At 40.4% G+C, this 21,005-nt stretch overlaps 1 protein-coding gene across 1 annotated transcript; it reads left to right on the top strand.

The window, feature by feature from the left end:
• The first annotated feature begins 7,430 nt into the window (after window positions 1–7,430).
• Window positions 7,431–18,695, top strand: GXYLT2 (glucoside xylosyltransferase 2). The gene is made up of 6 exons (XM_009996880.1): window positions 7,431–7,614; window positions 7,821–7,952; window positions 13,706–13,957; window positions 14,972–15,095; window positions 17,478–17,650; window positions 18,372–18,695. The coding sequence occupies exons 1-6, from the start codon at window positions 7,474–7,476 to the stop codon at window positions 18,552–18,554; spliced, it is 1,005 nt and encodes a 334-aa protein (XP_009995182.1). The 5' UTR covers window positions 7,431–7,473; the 3' UTR covers window positions 18,555–18,695.
• Window positions 18,696–21,005: the final 2,310 nt, after the last annotated feature.

The following is a 21,005-nucleotide window of genomic DNA, read 5'->3' as shown; positions in this document are numbered from 1 at the left end:
CAGCGCCAGGTAACGGCGCCGGGACGCGGGAGCTCGCCCGCCTGCCCCACGCGTGCCCGCCCCACGCTCCCTGCCCTCGGAGCGGAGCCCGCCGGGCCCCTCCTGCCCAGCCCCGGCTCTGCCAGGCGTGCCCAGCCCCACGCGTGCCCGTGGGACCCCCTCGCCCATCGCCGCTCGCCAGTGTCGTTTTGCCGCCTGGATCTTGGGGCGCTTCCTTTTCCCACATCTTTTTTTTCCCCTCGCCCTTTGCCAGGGATCGGAAACGCTTGTGCGAACTGCTCTGGCTGCACCAGTTGGGAACTTTTTCCTGCGTGTTTTCACTTGGAGCGTTGGTTGCCAGAGATGCCACGGGAGCGCGTGGAGGTGTTGCCTCCGCCCCTGGTCCCTGCCCCCGAGCGGGGCGATACCTCCCCTGCCTGCTGGGCGAGGGCGGCCTCCGAAATCGCAGCTTTTTCCATTAGTTTTGGCCTTGTTTTGGGAGGCTGACGTGGGGAATGTGGCGGTGACTCCCTGGCTGGAGTGGGTGAGGAGCTGCTGTCAGCCTGGGGAGCCGCGCTCCGGCGGGCTGGTCCTTAATGCTCCGGGGGAAAAGGAAAGGGGCTGGCTCTGTCTGGTGGTACCGCTGGGCTCCAAATTGCGAGGCACCCACGGGTTTTAAGCTGTTGAGCCTTTTGTTTTGAAAGCTTTTTATTATGTAAATTAATATACCGGAACTTTAAAAAACAGTTTGAAATCGTGGGCTGTTGTGTTGTGTTCCCTCTGGCAGCACCTTACAGGCAGAGTATTTTTTTCTTAAACTGTAATTCCTTCAGAAAAAGACACAGACAACATGCTCTCAGTGGGTGGAGGACTGTTTTCCCCTCTGCATTCCAACTACATTATGGTCTGTGTGACCTCATATATCTAATTAACTTGGTATGTCTTTGTGTCTTTGATTCATGATTTCACAGGGATGTTCTGAATGAAATTCCTGGGTTTTTTGAGCTCTTATTCCTTAACTTATTAAAGCAGTTGGTTTCTTATAAGCATTGTTACCCTGCTGAATGCAGGAGATGTTTACTGTGGCTGAGAATGGATCATGGGCAGAATTCAAATGCATGTATTAAAGCAGTATTATTTCCACTAGCAACTGTACCTCCTGAAGTCATTTTTCTTTAAGGCATATCTCTGTGATTATCATGGAAATCAAGAAGAATTACTGAAGGAAGGAGCTCAGAAAGTATGAAACTGATAGAAAGTATAAACAACTGTTCCATTTTAATGAGCTCATTTCAGTGAGCATCTTCATGTTCCAAAATTTGACATTATCTAACTTTTCTATTATTTATTGACTTTGCAAGCACTTTTTGCGAAGTCGGTAACAGCATAAAAAAAAAAGAGACAGGAATGTTATATTTAAACCAGGCCTTCTCTTCACATTTTTTGTTTGGTTTGGTTTTTTTGTGGGGTTTAGTTGTTGTTTTTTTTCCCTCTCGCATCTTCTGGCAGGGCATGATCCTGCACCACTGGCACCAAAGCACAATTCTGTGAGCCCCTCACTGAAAGATTCTGTATTTTGTTAGTTACAGCTCAAATAAAATGCATTTATGTGAGGTTAGCCATAAAAAATAAGGTTTTTGGGGAGGTGACATAATGTGGCCCAAGTGGAGGAGGTGCCTGCCTTCTTGGAAAGGCTGAAGGACCCACCAATGGGTGCCATTCTGGAATGGATCACATCCACGCTGGGGTGGTGAAAGCATAAGGTGGTGGGATCTGCTAGGCTTGAACAGCCTGATCCAAGATAAACTGAAAGTGATGTGAGGCTCTTTCCAGAGGGCTTGGATTTGGAGTGGAAGAAACAGACAATGCTTTAACTAGTTATTAACTTCAGGAGTGAGTTTTCCCATTGATTTAATAGGCTTTGCTTATTATGGATGTGTCTGTAGTAAAGCACATCCACTGCAACATGCTGAATCAAGGTTGTTACTGCCTATTCATTCCTACAATATCAATAATTATTATTTTAGTAGCTCCTTATGAGCAAAGGAGTATGTTTTTGTTTTGTGTGATGTGGGAGATCATTTATGATCTAACTGATTTCCTCAGGATAATTAAAAAAAAACCCCTACTATGACTGCATAAGATCTTGTGATCAGATCATGGTGTATGTGTTTATATGTAGACTGGGTGATTGATTCAAATAACCTTAGTGAAATTTTCCCTGTATGAATATAAGAAGTTGGTTTAGTTCAGTTTTGCCAAGTTGATTTGTTTAGTTTCATCAGAAGGGTGAAGGGTTTGGCCCCAAATCAGAAATATTTAAAGGCATTATCTAGGATGTGTGTTTGCTTTATAAGACTCAGTTATGCTACAGACAAAGTGAATTGTCTTTTTTTACTGGGGTTTTTAATACTGCTTTCTGTAGTCACATGATAATAAAATAAGACATTAGGTTTTAATTGTTAAGAAGGGCAGGTTGCTTCAAATGTAAGTGGTCATACAGGATAAAAGCTTAACTCATGTATCATTAGCTGGCTGGTACCTACCTAATGTTAGTAAATATGTTCCAGTGTCCTGCTTGGCCCATTAGATAATTTTGGCAAATCTAGATGAACATTGCATGTAAGTTTCTGGTTAGCTTTGAAAAATTATTTTTGATGGTGGTTTTACTGATCCTTCCTCTTGGAAGTAACAAGTTCTGTGCCTTCAGTAAAATGTTTTTCATATGAAGAATTGGAACTATGTGCCAAACCACTGTGTGCAAAGTATCAAAAAGCAAAAGGGTTATTTTACATTTGAAGGGCAGATGTGACCACACTTTCTATTAAAGCAGCATGGCAAGCCTCAGGAAGTGAACCTCTGCCAGCACATTTAGTTCCCTGGAAGTAACTTTTCCAAAGCAAAACATCTCTTACATGGCAACCTGTCAAGATACTTTCTTTGCAGCCTGTGTGCACTCACGTGCAAGTTTGGCTTGAGTTTGATAGCCTATAACAACATGCTGAAGGCCCAAATACCTTGTCTGACAAAGGACACGCTATAACAACATGCTGAAGGCCCAAATACCTTATACTTGTCTGAAAAAGGACACACTTGATAAAAGAAGATACAAACATCCATTCTGGTTTTGAGTGTTTTTCTCTCTTTTCTCTAAGTGGTAGAAGGAGGCTGAAACTTCAACAATTTTTTGATTGTCAGCAACTACAGTCAGTTTTGTGTAGCTGCTTTAAAGTGAGAAAACTTTATTTTAAAATGTTTTGAGCTCCTCTAATTTATATTTTAAAGTGTGTGAAACAATGTGTTTCATATAATGGAGCTGGTGTTTGGCCACTGACTCAGTGCTGACTGTCTCAAAAGGAGCCTATTTAGTGAATCACCAGTTTTGATACATTGCCTAAATCTAACCTTGTTTATGCTACAAGAGTGAATGAGATCATAATGCTAAGAAGGTTTCAAAAACTAACAACTATATCACATTTAGTAAGAATCTGCATGCATTATCTTTCTCTCAGGAATAAATTTGAAGGCTTGAATAGATTAGCAGACTGTGATGAGATGGGAATGCATTATTTTCAATGGATCTGGATTGATTTAGACAGGTTTTGGGTTAATTATGTTTGAGACACTTAGACTGTGACTAATAAGAAAATTGCATGCATTCTAAACTTTAAGACCTAGAAATGTACACCATTGTGCTTGAGTATTCAGGCTTCTCCTGCAATGTCAGTACCCGTGCCTGTCAGAAAAAAATGTAAGCAGTAAATAAAATATCGCTGGGCAAGTGGGTAGGAGTTGGTCGGTGTGGTTGAAAGGCCTTTGCTATGAACGTTTTCCCATGCTGTCTTACAAAGTCTGTCTTCAGATGTTTCACAGGGATGTATTCTGCAAGTATTTTGTGATGTTTTCTGTAGTGCTTAGTCTTAATTTTAAACGCATATAATAGGAAAACAATGCCAAAAGGAGAGGGGAAAGCTATGTTTATGTACTGAAATTAGAAGAAGGATATCAAGGCAATAAAGTCTTTGTGTATGTAGTTTATTTGTTCTTACCAAGCACATTAAATTTAAGGGCTAGGTAATTGTATTGGTTTAGATGCATTTAAACATTTCATTTAGGTAATAAAATCCACTTATAGACTCTATCCATAACCAGTAAGTTGGACTACAAATAAATGAATGCACGTATAAATATTAGAAAGAATTAGCTAATAATAATATCTGTAGTACTCTGTGAATCTATGTGCTTTTTAATGTGCTTGGAAGTCTCTTGAGGTAGGTAACTTTCTACTGTAACATTTATTACCATTTCACAGGTAGGGCAACTGAAAGGTAAAGAATCAATGACTCGTCCAAAGCTTTGCAGGGACTGACTTACTGAAATGGAGCAAAAAATGGTGCTCACTTACCCTTCAGTCTCTGCCTGAGTACTTCTCTATGTCAAAAGCCTATTAATGTCATAGGTTGATAGCCTAGCAATATATTCTTTCTTGCTTGCCAGCTGTTTTTTATTCTATATAACAAATTTCATTATTTTGTACAATTTACCACAGTATTAATGTACCCCATCCTTTAAAACAAAGAATGCAACTTTCGCCTGTTCCATTTGTTCCTTGTCCAGGAACATCTGAGCAGGTAGTGTTTCAGAAAGCTCTTAGCTTCTCACCTTCAGCCACTGGTAAGGATGTGATAAACAAACATTATGGTTAGAGGAGACACACTGTATCGAACCAGGATTCAGGGTGCACCTTGCCTGAAACCTCAGCTTACAGAAGGTCTTTCATTCAGCACTACGTTTGTTTGAATGAGAAGGCTCCTGGTTCCTAGCCTGACCTATCCCAGTAGAAATGAATTAGCTGGCCCACTGCTAAATTCTAACCTTCAGTTTGTCTCTTCACAACACATGGTGGAGGCCCTCTTATCCTCAAGAGGGGGTCCAGATAAGCCAGCAGAGCCAGTTATTGTGTGTACAACAGAAACACCCTGTTGGTCAACAGTCCCTGTTGGACTGTTTTGGTTTGAAGACATTGGCTGTATCCTGCAGATCTGTAAGGAATATCCTTTCATCCAGATGTTCTTTCTGCTCACCCCTTCTCTTCCTCTCTGCACTGTGTGTATGTGCATGTCTTAGCAGAAGAGGGAAAGTGAGCTGTGATGTTCTTTGCTGTAATTTGCCTTCCTAGCAGTTTGACTTTGGCTTTACACCTGCCTGTTTTCAGACTTCTGGTTAACAACAGTAATTTTGTAAAGGCTAAGCTAACATTGCTGTTAAATGTGTCTTGCTATGGCACTCTTGTATGTCCCTTTCCAGCTCACCTTTGTTCTCACAGTGCTCCTGACTTCCTTCTAGTGAAGATGCAAAATGTTGTGTCCCACCAGTTTTCCGAACCTCGTTGCTACTTTCTTCACTAACTGTTGCCCTAAGTGTCCCAGACTGCTGCTGAGGTAATTCAAACACTACCTTATGCTTCTTGGGGATTTTTATTCCTACTCAGGCCAGTTCAGGGTCCTGAATGCCTTCAGCACAAGCCGTGGGGATTCATGATTACTCATGCCAAGGCTCAGCTTTCTCCTCCACCCTCTGGGGCTGGGAGGGTGTCTGTCTCTTGTCCTTCAGTAGCTCCCATGGGCTTACGAGGCATTCTACTTTCATCTGTTGCTTCTTCCAAGTCTGTTGGAAGTGCTTGTCTACAAATACTGGGTTTTTCACTCCAAAATAGCTGCAGAATGGAGAGTTCACTGTGGCTAACATTTGCAGAGAAAAACTTAGTGCTTTAGTGTTGGGTTTTGAAGTGTTGCAATAAAAGCTTAAAGTTTAGTCCCTCTCCCAGTGAATCTCATTGCCACAAGCTGTATCAAAGCAGTTCTCATCTTGCATATGGCTTGATTTAGAGACTCAATTAAGAGGAAACATTAAAGAGATAGGAGAAGGGGGGAAAAGGGGATCTGTGTGAGCAGCTAATTATTCACTTCAATAATTCAGTGGTTTTTACACTAATAGGTTGGGAAGTAAATACCACTTCACATAGATGTAGTGTTCCATTATTTATACACTGATGAAATTGGGGTTTAATTAACACTAAAGCCTAAGATTTTAAACCCTTAATGAAACATGTTGCTTTGTATAGTCAGTAAAGTACTGCTGGCTGGTATTCCTTAACACAGAAGTGGATTACTCTGTAGTATAAAACACTTCTGGTTAACAGAGCAGCATTTTAGTACCTGCAAAAAGATAATGACAGCTTTATTAACTGTCATTTCTCTCTTTATTTAGAACTTTAATTTCTACTATTAACTTTGCTGTTTAATTGTGTGTGCTGAGAAGAGGCAGGGATTGATGTCCTCTGCTCAGTGATATGTCAAGAACTGGCAGTGATCTATGATTAGCCTTTTGAACTCTCCTGTAATGATTATGATGCTTGTAATTCGGTTGCTTTGTCAGCACACATCCATCTAATGGAGTATAAATGCCATCCGTGTTGGAATGTGAATGCAGTAGGGTAGAAGGATTCCTGGGTGATGTGATTTTACCTCCATACTGATGGGGGGGGGCAGGGCACACGAACCCCAAAGGCTGTATTTTCAAAATGTCTTCAACTCCTCAAAAGAATACTGATTTTTCTGGCTAGCAAGTAGCTTCAGTGTGCCTTTTACATGCCCATTCCCCTGTGGTATAGCTAAAATGTATTTAAAGCCACACAGATGTGTGCTAAGTGAAAAAAGCATAGTTTGGCCCTTGACTGCTTGTGGAATATAGTCTGGTTCATTTGGGACATGTGAATATGTTTGTTTTCAAAAATCTCTGTTTTAGCAAAATCTCAGGGTTTCCACTGAGTGCAATGGAGAGCAGTTCTTTGAAACTATGCCAGTACCTTCAGGCCAGGATTAAGACATGCATTTTTAACAGCAAAATTAATTAACTGTTGGAATAATTTACATATGGATGGAGCGTTTGGTTGTGTTTTTTTTTTAAAGTATGCATGTCTTCCAGTATAGCCAAAAGTTATGGGCCTGGTAGTGAAGTTCCTGGATATAGTTCTGTAATCTGCATTGTGTTAGAAAGTTGGCCAGGTACTAATAAGTCCATTCTGGCTTCATAACCTCTAAGCTGAAAAAAAAAGGGCTATCATTTGCACAGAGCAAGTTGTTGTCTGGTTTGAGGTGCTATTGAATTAGTTTCATGTGTGTACGTTGTGTAGTGATTGGTGCAAATCCAGAAATGTAGGAATAACCAGAACACTTCTGACAATAGTGTATTTCTTTGTGTTGTAATTTTGACATTTTTTATTTGTACCATTGACAAAAATTGGCATGTCACCTGGATTCTCTGTGGATACCTATTAAAAAAAATGTTCCTGAAAGGGAAGAAAGAAACTCCGATATCTGTTAATGTGGGATTCCCTTCATGTTTACATCAGTATTTTTATATGCCTGTTGATGAATTTTCAGGAAGCCTGGAGAACAGAGAAATTCAAAAGAGCCTTCATCTTCACCATGCATGCACCTGGCAGTGGTGGCATGTGGGGACCGACTGGAAGAGACACTGATCATGCTGAAATCAGCAGTTCTCTTCAGCAACAGGAGGCTCTGTTTCCACATTTTTGCTGAGGATTCCCTTAAGCCTGAATTTGAGAAGAAGGTGAGTTTCTTTGTCATTTGGTAAATAAATAAATGAGTTTGTTATAACTTACAGATATTTGAGGAAAATTGCACTGACATCAACAAGTAGCAGCTAAGCCCCTTTTTTTACTGTTATTTCTTCATAAATTCCTTATGCACACGTTTGTTTATTTTTAAAAAGCTATATAACATGTAGTGTCTAATTCCTCCCTCCATGTCTTTCAGTTAAAGGAATGGCCTTCCTCCTATACAAAGAAGTTTGAGTACAATATTTACCCAATAACCTTCTCAGTAGGAAATGCTCAGGAATGGAAAAAGTTATTCAAACCATGTGCTGCTCAGCGCCTCTTTCTTCCGGTAAGGCACCTGGATTTCTGAGTAGGTTGCATCAGGGAAAGGTTTAATTCCACAGAAAGGAAGCTTTGCTGGTGTAATATTATAATAATTTTCAGGCTGAAACATATGCTTAAAGATATTTTAGTCTGTGCTTTAGCCACTTAAAAAAACACAACAAAACCAAACAGGAATCCAGCTTTGCTTTTTCTCCTGCTAACAAAGGATGTGTGTTTCTTATTTGTTTCTGGTTCCATCAGCCTCTCAGGCTCTCAAGACTCAGTTTGAGAGCTCTTTCAGGGCAGATGCTTTCAGGGTAGATGCTGCATGCTTTCCATAAATGACATTCTTCTCAGCGTTAGTCATCATACCCTCCTTACTCACTATCTCCCTTTCCATACGTTAGCCCTTAGACTGATGCTTTCAGCAATCCCTTTTCCTTGAGTTTTATTTCTTTTTCCAATACTGTCAGATGTGCCCTTAAGGTACTAATTCCATTGTTCTTAAAGTCAGATTTCATGCAAGAGCACTATGTATTCTGGGATTTCAGGTTCACTGAAACTTTGTTCTTTACTGTGTAATACTTAGTGTCATAAACCTGAAGAATATTTAAGGTTGTTGGAGAGAAAGAAGGTATTGGTAACAATTTTGCATGTGCAGGAATATTAGAAACTGGAAGAACCTTTGCACAAAGTGATTTCTGTGGAACAGCAAACATCTATCAATAATATCTTGTGCATTGCTGGTGATTGGGATGCCTCCAATAAAGTGACATATTATTCACATGATCCAGATTTCTTCATTGTCTTATGAGAACTGGGGGGGACAGACAAAGAAATCTTTACTTTCTCAGATGGAAACAATCAGGAGACAGCTGCACGTCCAGATACGTAGACTGTGAATACATATGTGAGAAAGTATGTGCTGTCAGCAGTTCTGTTCATCTGCCTTTCAGGGGTAGACTATGAAATGTGCAAAGGCCAGATGGGCTGAAAGTAACTCCACCTTCAGCAGAGATCCTCTCTTCCCTGAGTAAATATTTGTATCCCATGAAAAATAATCCCTAAGCATTTGCTTGTTCGATACAGATTGATTGTAAAGGTGTACTCAAATGGGGTTGTTTTCACTGGGTAAACTCCATTTTCTCTTCTTATTATTTCTGTAGTATATATTTTTTGTCATTTTTGTAGACTCTCATCGCAGAAATGACTTCACTTTTATTTGTCATCACATTTCTGGTGACAGAAAAGAGTGATGTATTCATACTGTTTCCTTTAGGCTGTGCTTTTTTGGTTCCTTTTTTTATCACTTACATGTTGCTAAAGTTCTCCAGTAACTTCTTGTAAGAAATATTAAGGCTGTTGCATGTTGTCTTAGCAAAACGAGGAGGCAGTATGAACTGTAAATGTTTGTTTCTCTTGGGGCAATTGCAAGATGTTGTGTGTGGTCAGGCTGAGGTTTATGGCTTTGAATAGCAAGGGTTGTCCAAGAGGAGTTGCAGCTGACACTGAGTTGATATGATTATAGCAAAGAAAACAATTTCTAGTAATATCTGAGGTGGCAAGTGTCCAGTTGGACTTCTGGTACTCAAGTTTGCAGGCTGACAGAACCTTGGGCTGTTTCTGCCCAATTTCAGCCACTGTTACTTTTATCAGTTCTTGATGACTAGGTCTGATATCCCTTTTGAATGAGGCACTGCTGTAGAAATCCAGTCTGCACACAGCAGGACCAGAAGGTTTTGTCTTTATTGTTTGGAGAGCTATTTTGACTTGTATTTTAAATAAATACCAGCAGGATGTCAGTATCCCTTTTTTTTTTTTTCTTATCCTTTCCTGTCCTAAGCATTTTCCTCTGCAGCAGCATAATGTGACTGGATTTAGGGAGGACTCCAGGAGAGCAGTAGTTGAGTGGATCAGTTGTTTAGCCCTCAGTTGTGCAAATTGTCTTGCTCCTGATAATGCTAAGCCTGAGTGGAATGTGAGTCTTTGATTCATAAGTGCCTCTCCTGCCAAAGAAATCTCTTTCCTGCAGCACCAGCAGGCATGTGAAAGTGGATAGGAGGGTACAGGAGTGTGTTAAGGGAAAAATGCATAAGAATCTTTCAGTGGTTTTACTCACTGATAAAACTTGAGCAAGGGGATGTGACCCTGAAGCTTGTCATAATGAACTGTTTTGTCCTGGATGAGAGGTTGATGTACACACTGAATCTTGGGTTACTAAAATGTTAAGGAAGATTATACGGCTTCCTACATTTTACAGAGGCATTCTGTGACATCTAATCATGTTTGCTACTTACAAGCAGGGAGTAGAGTGAGCCTCCACATAATCTCACATGTCTAAGTCTCTTGCTGTACTCTACTCCAGTAAAACCACCAACAGGATTTGCAAAGACACAATGAGGAAGATGTGGATCTTAACATGAGCACAAAATGAAACTTAAAAAAAACCTAGGAGGGTAATGCTCTCAGCAATAACTCAAAACTGTTTTGTAATACTAACATGGTTGTTAAGACACCAGGTGAAAACTGTCCTCTGGCCTCAGGAATGTTGCACACCACAGAGCTGGCTTGCAGCTGTCTCTGGGGCTGTTCTGGAGCTACCAAAACAATCAGCTAAAGTATCATGGAATGCTTAAAGGATTTTGGGGTGATTTTAGTTCTAATAGTAGTGAACATATAGAACCCTGCTCAAAACACTTAATCTGCTTAAGAGCTTTTAAGGTAGATTAGCAATATCCCTGTATTATAGCTGTCCTCTTGAGTATGCTGAGGTATCCAACCCAGTGGATCAGTGGCAGCACTGGGAATAGATGCCGGGACCTTATCTAGACAAAGGTCTCTGTTGCTTGTAACTTGAGTCAATTCCTTACTACAATGAAGTTTAGTAACTTGGTTCTGTAGTATTGTGACATTAGCATCAAGGTTTGTGATGTGTCCCCTAATTTTGGATAAAGCTGTGACAAACTGCCATGCTAGTCATTGTAAACCAGTAGGTAGCACAGCTTCACAAATCACCAATATGTGTTTACACAGTACTGTGTTATTACTTGCCAACCTTGCTAACACGGGGAGACTCTATGGAGACAGAAGTTGTGAAATGAAATTACAGATAATTGAGTATTTAAGTGAAGTGCCAGGCTAAATATAGCCAGTTCTGTGCAGAACTTTTTGACAGATTTACTGAGAACACTCTATATAACTGCAAAAAATCACACTTCATTTAAGCTGTAAGTGCCCGTGGAGCCAGGAGGAAGACAAGCACAATCCAGCCACGTTCCTGACCGTTCCTTTCAGAAATCACAGCCTGTCAGGGATGTCTGCATGGTTTGTGCTGGCAAGTGTGAGCCCAGACTACCAGACACAGTCTGGCGTTGCTTATGCTCCAGGTCAGGTGCATGTCATTTCAACCTGCAGCAGCCACATCCCTGTGCTTTGCCCTCCTGGCAGGCTCAGCTCTGCCAGCCCTTGGGCAGCGTCTGGCGCAGGCAGAGCAAGCTGGGGCACGGGCTCTTGTGCCACGGGCCAGCCTTGTGGTACTCACCTGCTTCTGACACTGAGAATCAGCAGAGTCAAAAATGCATCGTCTGCTGTTGTATGCTTTTGAATAAGTAACAGCTAAATATCGTTCTAAGGGCTGTGTAAAACCTAAAATTATTTTTTTAAAAAACTCTTACTTAGTTTGGGAACAGAGCTACCTAAAAGACATGGGCCATTGGGAATGCCAGAGTTATTTAAATGAAGTTTATTCCCAGTGTAACTCCACTGAAATCCCAAGAGCTATGCAAGGAACTCTTACAGCCACAATTTCTGAAATGAGTCCCCTGCCCAAGGCAAAGTTAAATGCACAGCCAGAAGGGGATGCAATAATTTCAAACTGATGTGTGTGGGTTTTAAATAAGTCTTAACACTTCACATGTGAAAGAGAAAAGCGTGAAGGGCTTAAAGCAGGCCAGAAGGCAGGGGGTCTAATGCTGATAGGCACCCACTTCACAGATAACTGAAATACCTACTTGAATCCATTTAGATATAGGAAAATTATTACAGTCCATTGACTTCCACAGACTTCAATTTATGTGCATCTTTAGGGTTGCTGAAATAACAGTTTTCTGCTGGAAGAAGCAATGACCACCCAGGCTGTCACTTGTGCTCTTACTGTGTTATTGAACTATTTGTGTCACTCATTTGTTGATACCTTCACATGTTGTGTCATACTTTTCTGGAAAAATGGTGTATTGCTATAACCTTCCATCCAACAGAGTAATCTGGATCCTGTTGGACTAGTTTACATGGAGCTTCTTGTAAGCATAATTTTTGTTTTAAATGTAGAGACACTTGCTGCTTGTCCTGCTGTGTAGGAGGAACATGTAGTTATCATGTCAGGGATTTGTTAAACTTGGCTAAGTGTCAGTCTGAATCCTGAAGTGTTCAGTCAGGTGAGAAATCTCATCTAAGTCTGGACTCACAGATCTGGCATCTTGGTGGATGCCTGTTACACATGCTTAAAGGTAATTTTTTTCCCCGCATTTGTTAAAAATCTTAGTGTTGTTCACTGTCTTACACAGGTATCTTCAGTTACTATGCATTTCAATTTATGTAAAATTCAGTTTGTTTAGTAGAATTCATTGTAACCTGTATAAATAGAAGAGTTTGTCATTAGTATCATTGCAGCTGGATGAAAGTGTGATTGTTCTGTTCCATGGCATAGTGAAAATCTATAGCCTTTTGCATTTATTTTTCAAAGAAAAAGCTTTGGCTGAGACCAAAGTAAGAAAATCTTAGTCCTTCAGGAGTTTCATGATGGATTTAGCAAATAATGAAGAAGAGCAACAAAAATGCAGTTGGAACTTATAGCTGGCTTTATTTATTACTCAGCAAACAACCTTACCAATAGCTGGTGGAAACAGCAAGGGAGTTTTTTTGGGCTGTTGAAGTACTCTATAATTTGCCCTACTAAAATTAATGAATGAGAATGTAAGGATTTGGTTGGCCACAAGGGGGAACATTGTCAACAAGAATAGATTAAACATCCCGGCTCTAATGCACAGTTTACACCCTTCTGCCTTGACTAATTTTATTGTGGTGACTTCTGATAACAGAGATCAGAATCTGAGCTGATAAGTTTTAATATGACATTCCTATTTATCAAGCACATTTTGTTATTGAGCAGGATGCAAATATATTTTTGTGATCAATAGAGTTTCCATAAAAAGTGTGAAACTTTTGTCTATAAATAATGTATATATTAGTACTGAGTATAAGGCTCCTAGGAGCACAAGGCTGTGATAGGAGGAACAGTCATGAGAAAAGTGTAAGGAACCTGGTGCCACCTGGAGATGAAAAGTTTTCTGTTGTACTAGCTTACCCTCTCTGTCCATGGAGGAAGTTTTGTCTCACCACTTAGAGACCTTCAAAAGAACTAACAAAGCTATGGAAATGTATATTCTTTGCATTTTATTTCTGAATGGATACTAAATAGTCCCTGCAGGTGATTTGAGAGCTCAGTGGGTAACTGTTTCATTGGAAGGTTAGAATCCAACTTCTGTCTGTGGTCTGATAATTGTTTTGCTGTGCAGTTAAGAAAAAAAACAACAGCAAAACAAACAACAAGCCAATAACCTGATAATTGTCATTCCTGTGTGTAATTATATTTAGCTGATCAATCAATAACCTTTTTTGAATTACCACTTTGAAATGAAAGTAGCTTTTGCCAATAATCTTCCTTTTTGTTGTCTGGTTTCTTTTTCACCTCTTCCTCTTCCTGCTGTGCAAACCCAAAAGGTCATTTTAAAGGATGTGGATTCTCTCCTTTATGTGGACACTGATGTTCTCTTCCTGAGGCCCATCGATGACATCTGGCACATCCTGCAAGAGTTCAACTCCACACAGCTAGCTGCTATGGCCCCAGAACATGAAATACCAAAGATTGGCTGGTACAGTCGATTTGCACGTCACCCTTATTATGGAACAACTGGAGTCAATTCTGGAGTGATGCTAATGAATTTAACACGGATACGCAACACGCAGTTCAAGGTGAGAGGAAATACAGCTGCTGCAGAAACTGATCACTTCTGTGTTTTGCACATCTTGTGAAACTTAGTCTAAAAATTATATGAGGTTTGTGATAAAAGAATCTGAAAAATACAGAATATATGTAATTGGATACTAAAAGCAATTACAATGAAAAGTGTTATTAAAACAACTGAAACTTACTCAAAGGGCTGGAGCAGTGAGAACTTGCAGACGAACCAGTCCATTGGCAATAGTAAAAGTGGCAGCTTCAATATTTCATTTTCCCTTGAAAGATACATGAAATAATAAACCTGAGAAACTCCAGTGCAGTCACTGTATCCTTTTTAAAATCAGAAAACTTGATGTAAATGTCTGGAGAAACTGGTAAATTTTTGCATCTGCTATTAATAGAATTTTGTATCCTGCTGCATATCAAGTGACTCTATGAATTAATATAAATGAGAAGGGAACATTTTTTCTGACATCTGTCCTCTTTTATGAAAGGTCTGACTTGTAAAATCTCTGTTTCACTGAGCACATATTCTCTAATATCTTTAAAAGCTTCATTTACCCCAAGTGGTCTTGTTCCTCAATCAGGGACAGAGGTTTCCTGTGCCATTACAGAATCAGCAGGAGTGAAAAAAGCCCTTGCTCTTAATAACAGAATTCTTGGGGCAGATAATGTTTAGTCGACATTATTCCTCACTTTTATAACTCAGTTTTCACCTTGTCCCTGCATTTTTGCATTTTTCCACTTTTCCTCCCTCTTGTTACTCAGAATAGGAAGATTGTGAATAGCAGGAGCTGACATCAGAGCTCAACCCAGGAGACCTTCCTTTCCAGTTTAGATAAACAGGAGCACAGTCGGCCCTGGTGTTCCAGCCCTATCCAGGTCTAACACTTCCTGGCAGTTCTTCATTTTTCACCTAGGTATCTGCCATGGTTTAGCAGATTTAAAAATATATGGGTGCCACACTTTGAGTCATATATCACATATAGGTGTTAACCCATTGCTTTTGTTTTTCTGCCCTGCAGAACAGCTTGATACCAAGTGGTTTGACTTGGGAGGAAATGTTATATCCCTTATACCAAAAATATAAAAATTACATTACGTGGGGAGACCAGGATTTACTAAATATAATTTTTTACTTTAACCCAGGTAAGTAATGATTCTTGGAGAAATTTTCTTTAACTTTACAAGTTTAAAGAAAAAAAAAAAAAAAGTGATCTGGGACTGTGAAGAGCTGTGGAGGACTTCATGGCAAGTTTAGCCATCTTTTATTTTACAAGGGTGTGACTTTTTCCACAAGTGCTGAGGCAGTTTCTGGAAATTCAGCCCTTTGTAACTATTTTGCACTGATCACACAGAAATGTCTTCAGGCAATTCCAAACCAGTAACATCTGAGAGATGCAAGAATTTCAAAATTATAGCAGAGAACGTGCTTCCCAAAGAGGCTAAGAACCTTATTTCATGCTTCTGAATATGCTGAGCATCCATTCTTATTCTCTTCTCTTTGTTTCCTCTGTGACCCCATATTCCCTCGAGTGATCTTAAGAACAGAATAAGTTTGGATTTATCTTTATTTATTCTTTTCCCTTTTCTTTTTCTCTAAGGAGCCATAGGGTGGGTAATTGGATATACCCAAATCCGGGCAAATAAAAGCAGAGAGCAAAAGCAAAGCCATAAGCTGACATCTGTTTACTGAAGACAGATGTCAAACATCAGTTGTCCCTGGTTCACCGTGTATTACTCTCAATCCTAGGGAAAAAACAAAGTGGAATAAATCTTTATTATGAAATCATAAATTAATTTAAAAAAATAAATTCATGTTATGGGAGTAGGGTCTACTGGAGGAAGAGGCAGATGAAGCCAGATTAGTTGGGCAGTCAGACTCAAGCTGGCAACTTAGGCATGGAGGAAAAAAAAACAGAGATTGCAAAAATATCTTAATTTTGGGATGAGAGCATTCTCTATCAAATCCACATGCTAAGGCTCTTTTCTGGACCATAGTTTGTCTTTTCTTTGTAACTGGGAAATAATTTTTTAGGGGTTACATAACATCAGACTGCACAATAAAAGAGAACAAAAGAACTGGATACAATTAAAACAGAAAAATAGACTTTCCTGAGGTTTTAAACAGCTGCATGATTGAGACTGGCCTGGGAAGGCATCAGGCAAGACTGCTGCAGGTGTTTTTTTATAGGTGCAGTGCATTGGCTTGAAAATGCACAGAACTGTGTTACCTGGGGCCCTGTTTCCCATCTCCAGAGGCTGTTCTGATGATTAATGGATCTGAAGGCTCGAAGAGCAGCTAGAGTTTGGGTCCAGCTGTGACAGCACAAGATGCACAAAAGTGCCACAGTGAGGAGAAGATCAAGAATACTCAAGGGACATGTATGAAAGCTAATAAGCACCTGATGACACCCTCTCCCCATGGTGACCTGCTGATGAGCTATACTTGCAAACATCTGTTCAGGGTTCCTGAAAAGATCCCTGTTAAGTGTAACAGGGTTTGGATTGGGCCTTACAGCTCTTCCTGCCCATTCAGCAGCACTGGGGAGCAATTCTGAATGTGTGATAGGTCAAACTAAATGAAAACCACTTACAATCTACCCTTTCTTGAGCTAGGGAGACCCAAAGGGAGGAAGTGTTTCAGAAACTTACTGTCCTGCTTCAAGAACCACACAGGACCAGCTGCAGACTTTCTGGGAAGCTAAGAAAGGCCAAGCGAAAAATTCCATCTTCAGTACTTCTGACACAACCTGCCAGCACAGGGCAGTGATTCATTGTGCTCCAGTTCTGAAGCAAAAAGGTCACAGGGACTGGAGTGATTTACTATAAGCATATTACAAATACTGTGGATACATAGAGAAAGTGTAAAAAAAAATAAATAACAAAATCAGTAGGAGAAAGGAAGCCTTTTTGAGAAATTAGGCTCATCTTTAAATAACCTGGACCTGTGAAATTAATGCATGATGTCTCTTAGAAGGACAGTGGATAAATGCTCTGCTGTATCTCAGTGTAGCAAACTGTCATAGCCTCAAGGAAAGCTTCAGCACCGAACTCTCCATGTACTTTGCAAGTTTTCCCAGAATAATTCAGGACTTTGCATAACCCTCACTGCTGCTTGTGCTTCCCTAGTCATTTCTGTAACTCCAGCAGCTTCTTACTAGGGCAGAGGACCCTGGATCATGCCACCTGGTGCATGCTCTCTGGTTCTGATTCTGGCACTTGTAGCTTTGTAAATTGCTCCCTTGGTTTATGTTTGCACCCACTCTTTGTGTTGCTCTCTCTGTTAGTTCAGGTCTAACAGTGCTGGGATTTGCATAGTCATCCCCTGAGGAAAGGAGGCTTCTGTGTCTCGCTGCTGCTTGGGATATTTGCAAAAGAAGTAACTGATTTATTTATTTTTTAATGTGTTTTGGTTTTTTTTATCATCAGTTCCATCCTTTTCACAGAAACATGGTTTCATTTGTTGTAAATCTTGTTTGATGTGTCTCTTTTTTCCCTCCCCCCCTCTCCCCTGGCTGACACTGGCAGAGTGTCTCTACGTGTTTCCATGTCAGTGGAACTACCGGCCAGATCACTGTATGTACGGCAGCAACTGTAAAGGTGCAGAAGAAGAAGGTGTCTCCATCCTGCATGGAAATAGAGGTGTCTACCACGATGACAAACAGCCTACATTCAAGGCACTCTATGAAGTGATACGTGATGTGAGTGTTGGTAGAGGCAGTCCTTTTATTCCAATGTGGGTTATCGCTTGAACCGGGTCACCCAGATTGCTCTTCCAGCAGATCAGGCTGAGCATCCTCGTGCTTCATGTATACCAGGCAGACACAAAATAACAAGGCTCCCTTGGCCTCTCCTTTCTCACTGCATGCATGTATTTGAGGTGTTTGAAACATTTCTGCTTCATATTATAGTAAACTTCTAATCAAAGCGGCTGATAAATTGCTTTTCTGTAACACTGAAGGTGGGAAAAAGTGTTGGATTGGAGTTCTTCCTGCTGGAACTGCAGCCCTGGTGCAGAAATACCCACTGAAAGTTTGTTCTCCCTGAGAACCTAGAGCCCCTGGGCACATGGAAGGCAGGAACTTGCATACAGACACAGGTCCCTATCTCCACTTTGAACGCTGTATGTGTACAACTCCACTCCCTAAAATATGTGTTTTGTTTCAGTATCCCTGTGTTAGTACACCTCCTTTAAATACAGAGCCTAGAAATACAGTTTCTGGGAAGTTGGCTATTTCAAACTTTTCTGAAAGCCAAGCCCTCTCAGGCAGATGAATGTTTGAAGTTGATAGGCTGTGATGACACTGGTAAGGTGAGGGACAAGTCAGTGCTTGCCTACATAAAGTTCTATCTTACAGAAACTTCTACAATGCCATCTTGTAACTAGTGAAAACTAATAATTGGTTTTTCTTTTTTTTTTAGTTTCCATTTGAAGACAATCTCTTCCAATCTTTGTACTACCCTCTGCAGTCTAAGTTTCTGGATACAGTGCACACTTTATGTGGGAGAATTCCACAAGTATTTTTGAAACAAATTGAGAAAACTATGAAGAAGGTGTATGAAAATCGTGTCATTGTGTACTTGGGGGCCAATCACAGATACTAAATGGAGCTTCATTTTTACAGAGAGTTTTTCATTCTTGTACCCAATTCTTATGAAGCCCATGAATGATGAAAATGAGCTCTTTCACTGAAACGCAGTATTAAAATATTTTTCTTATTCAATTTCCCAATACTCCCTGAAATTGCAAAAACAGGAGATCCTAGAAATCTGACTAAACTGTCCTTTCTTAGACCTTTTGTTCTCTTCTTACATTTCTCTTGGTTGCAACAAAGAGAGTTGACCTTTCTCACCTTTACTTGATGAGTTTAGTTTGGTTATTTGTTTAAGAACAGCTGTATTCACTGTAACTTTTTTGCAAATTGTGCAAAAACTTGTACTGAGATTTAACAAAGAAGTTATGGTTTGATATATAAGGAATATAACTCTTGAAATGATAGGGCAAATATTCTTGACTGTCATGAGAATGCTGAATTACAGAAAAGACCTCTCCTGTGATAGGATGAGTTAAAATTCACTGCAGTAAAGGTAAAGTATTTGCTTAAAACTGCACTTCTGTCTGAGGGTATATTGCCTGCTATTCTTCATGTTTAGGACCTAAGATTTCTCTTACTTAAAAAGATCAGGGGAATAGAAGAGCCTATTTGCTTTGTATTTTACAGCACTTTTTGTCTAGTCATTGTCATTGCTCCGTTCCACTCTATTGTAGTTTTGTGAGAGTTTCTCATGAAGGAATTAGAATGAAAATAATTACAGCATAAATAGGAAGACATTTTCCCAGAAATGGGAGGGGGATGCAGTGGAAGCTGTGGCACCTGCACAGCTGTGGGAGAACAGAAAGAGAATCCTTTCTTGCATGGAGTACAGTCAAGGTCTTCCCCACCACTGTCATAGTTTCGGGATGTATTCCCTAACGTGGTAATGCTAATTCCATTAGAAACAGTCCAAGAATATTGTGAATGAAGAGTACAAAAACAGGAACTACTGAACTGTTTTCTTTTGTAATTAATGATTTTTGGTTGCTGTTTACTACACAGTAGCAGTGGTATGTCACCAAGAACTGTTCTTTCATTCCTACATTGGGAGGCTCAGGATGCTGCCTCTGACCCCCCTCTTCTGCTTCACCAGAGACCTGGGACACAGAAACATCTTTCTGCCTCACACTTGCTTTCCTGGAAATAGAGTTTCATGCTACAGCCATAATGAACAGCTTCAGAGTGGAAGAGGATACAAGATGGCTTTGTTTATTTTAAATGCTTCATTTAGTTTAGATTTCAAAAGTATGATGATGATCTCAGGCTGGGCACAGACAGGAGCTTATTAAAACTCACAGTAGGTGAAAGGTGCTTGGGACAAGTCACTGTGGGAGTTAAAGTGAGGACACTCTTAAAGAGCAGTGATCCAAGGGCAGAATCACAGGTGCCATTTTCCAAGTGCAAGCCCTGAGGGATGTGTGTAGGTGAGTGCTGGAAGAAAATAGCAGAGAAAATGCTCTTACTTTTCAAGTCTGTTCAGCAAAAGAATCCCCCTTTAACTGGAACTACTCACTTTTACATGTAATAGGCAAAGTAGGAGAGGGGTGAGGAGGGCATGATACATGAAAGGAAAAGTGATACAAATTGTACGTCTTGTACCTGTAACATACCTTTATTAGAGAGAAATATTTGGGGGGTGTGGAGGAGAGAAAGAATGTTTTCAAAGTAAAAAGTAGGATTTCTGAAGAACTGCAGTTTTGTTTCCCTATCCAGACAGGACTGATACAGGGTTTTATTAGAAAACAGCCTGCGAGAGAAAATCCTTTTGGCCTGCACATTCCTCTCTCCTTGTGTGGCAGCTCATGAAGGGAGGGAAAACGGGGGCCTTGCTGGCATCTCGGGCTGCCAGATAAACAGCCGGTACACAGGATGAAGTGCTGACAAACTTTTTCTAAACACTAAAGTGTGAAAATGTCTGTGACACATCCCTAAGTGTGGTGGGTGAATAAGGCCACATGGCAAACAGCATCACTAGGGAGACATCTGAGGAGAGGAGGTGTGAGGAGAGAGCCTTGGAACAAGGGGCATCCGGTCTTGGTCCCAGCAATTTCACTGCTGGTCTGTGCTAGTCCTCACAGGCGTGACAAACAGAAATGCCTGTTGTTCACACCCCTACGTGCTGCAAATTCTAATCAACAATTTGTGCCTGTTTCTGACTCAGGTCGTTATCTTGTAGCCTTTGCCACGTAAGTGTAAATTGACATGGAAAGAACAGAAGCAGCTCTGCATCTATTTGGATTGAAAGCCTGGGACCCAAAAAGGCATTTCAACTTAGGTGTAGATGTTACTCTCTGTCACAACTTGCCTTAGTATTTTCTATTTCAACTGAAGTTTTAGTCTCCACTTCAAAAGAACAGTGCATTTCCAACTCCAGAGAAAAGACTTTAGAACCAGAAGGCAATGAAAGGAAAATGAAGCATGCTGTTTTAAAAAGTTGAAGGTAATGTAAGCCTAACATATG

The sequence above is a fragment of the Chaetura pelagica genome, unplaced genomic scaffold (assembly GCF_000747805.2).
Source record: "Chaetura pelagica isolate M959 unplaced genomic scaffold, ChaPel_1.0 scaffold24, whole genome shotgun sequence".
NCBI lineage: Eukaryota > Metazoa > Chordata > Aves > Apodiformes > Apodidae > Chaetura > Chaetura pelagica.
This window is presented reverse-complemented; position numbering and strand designations above follow the sequence as displayed.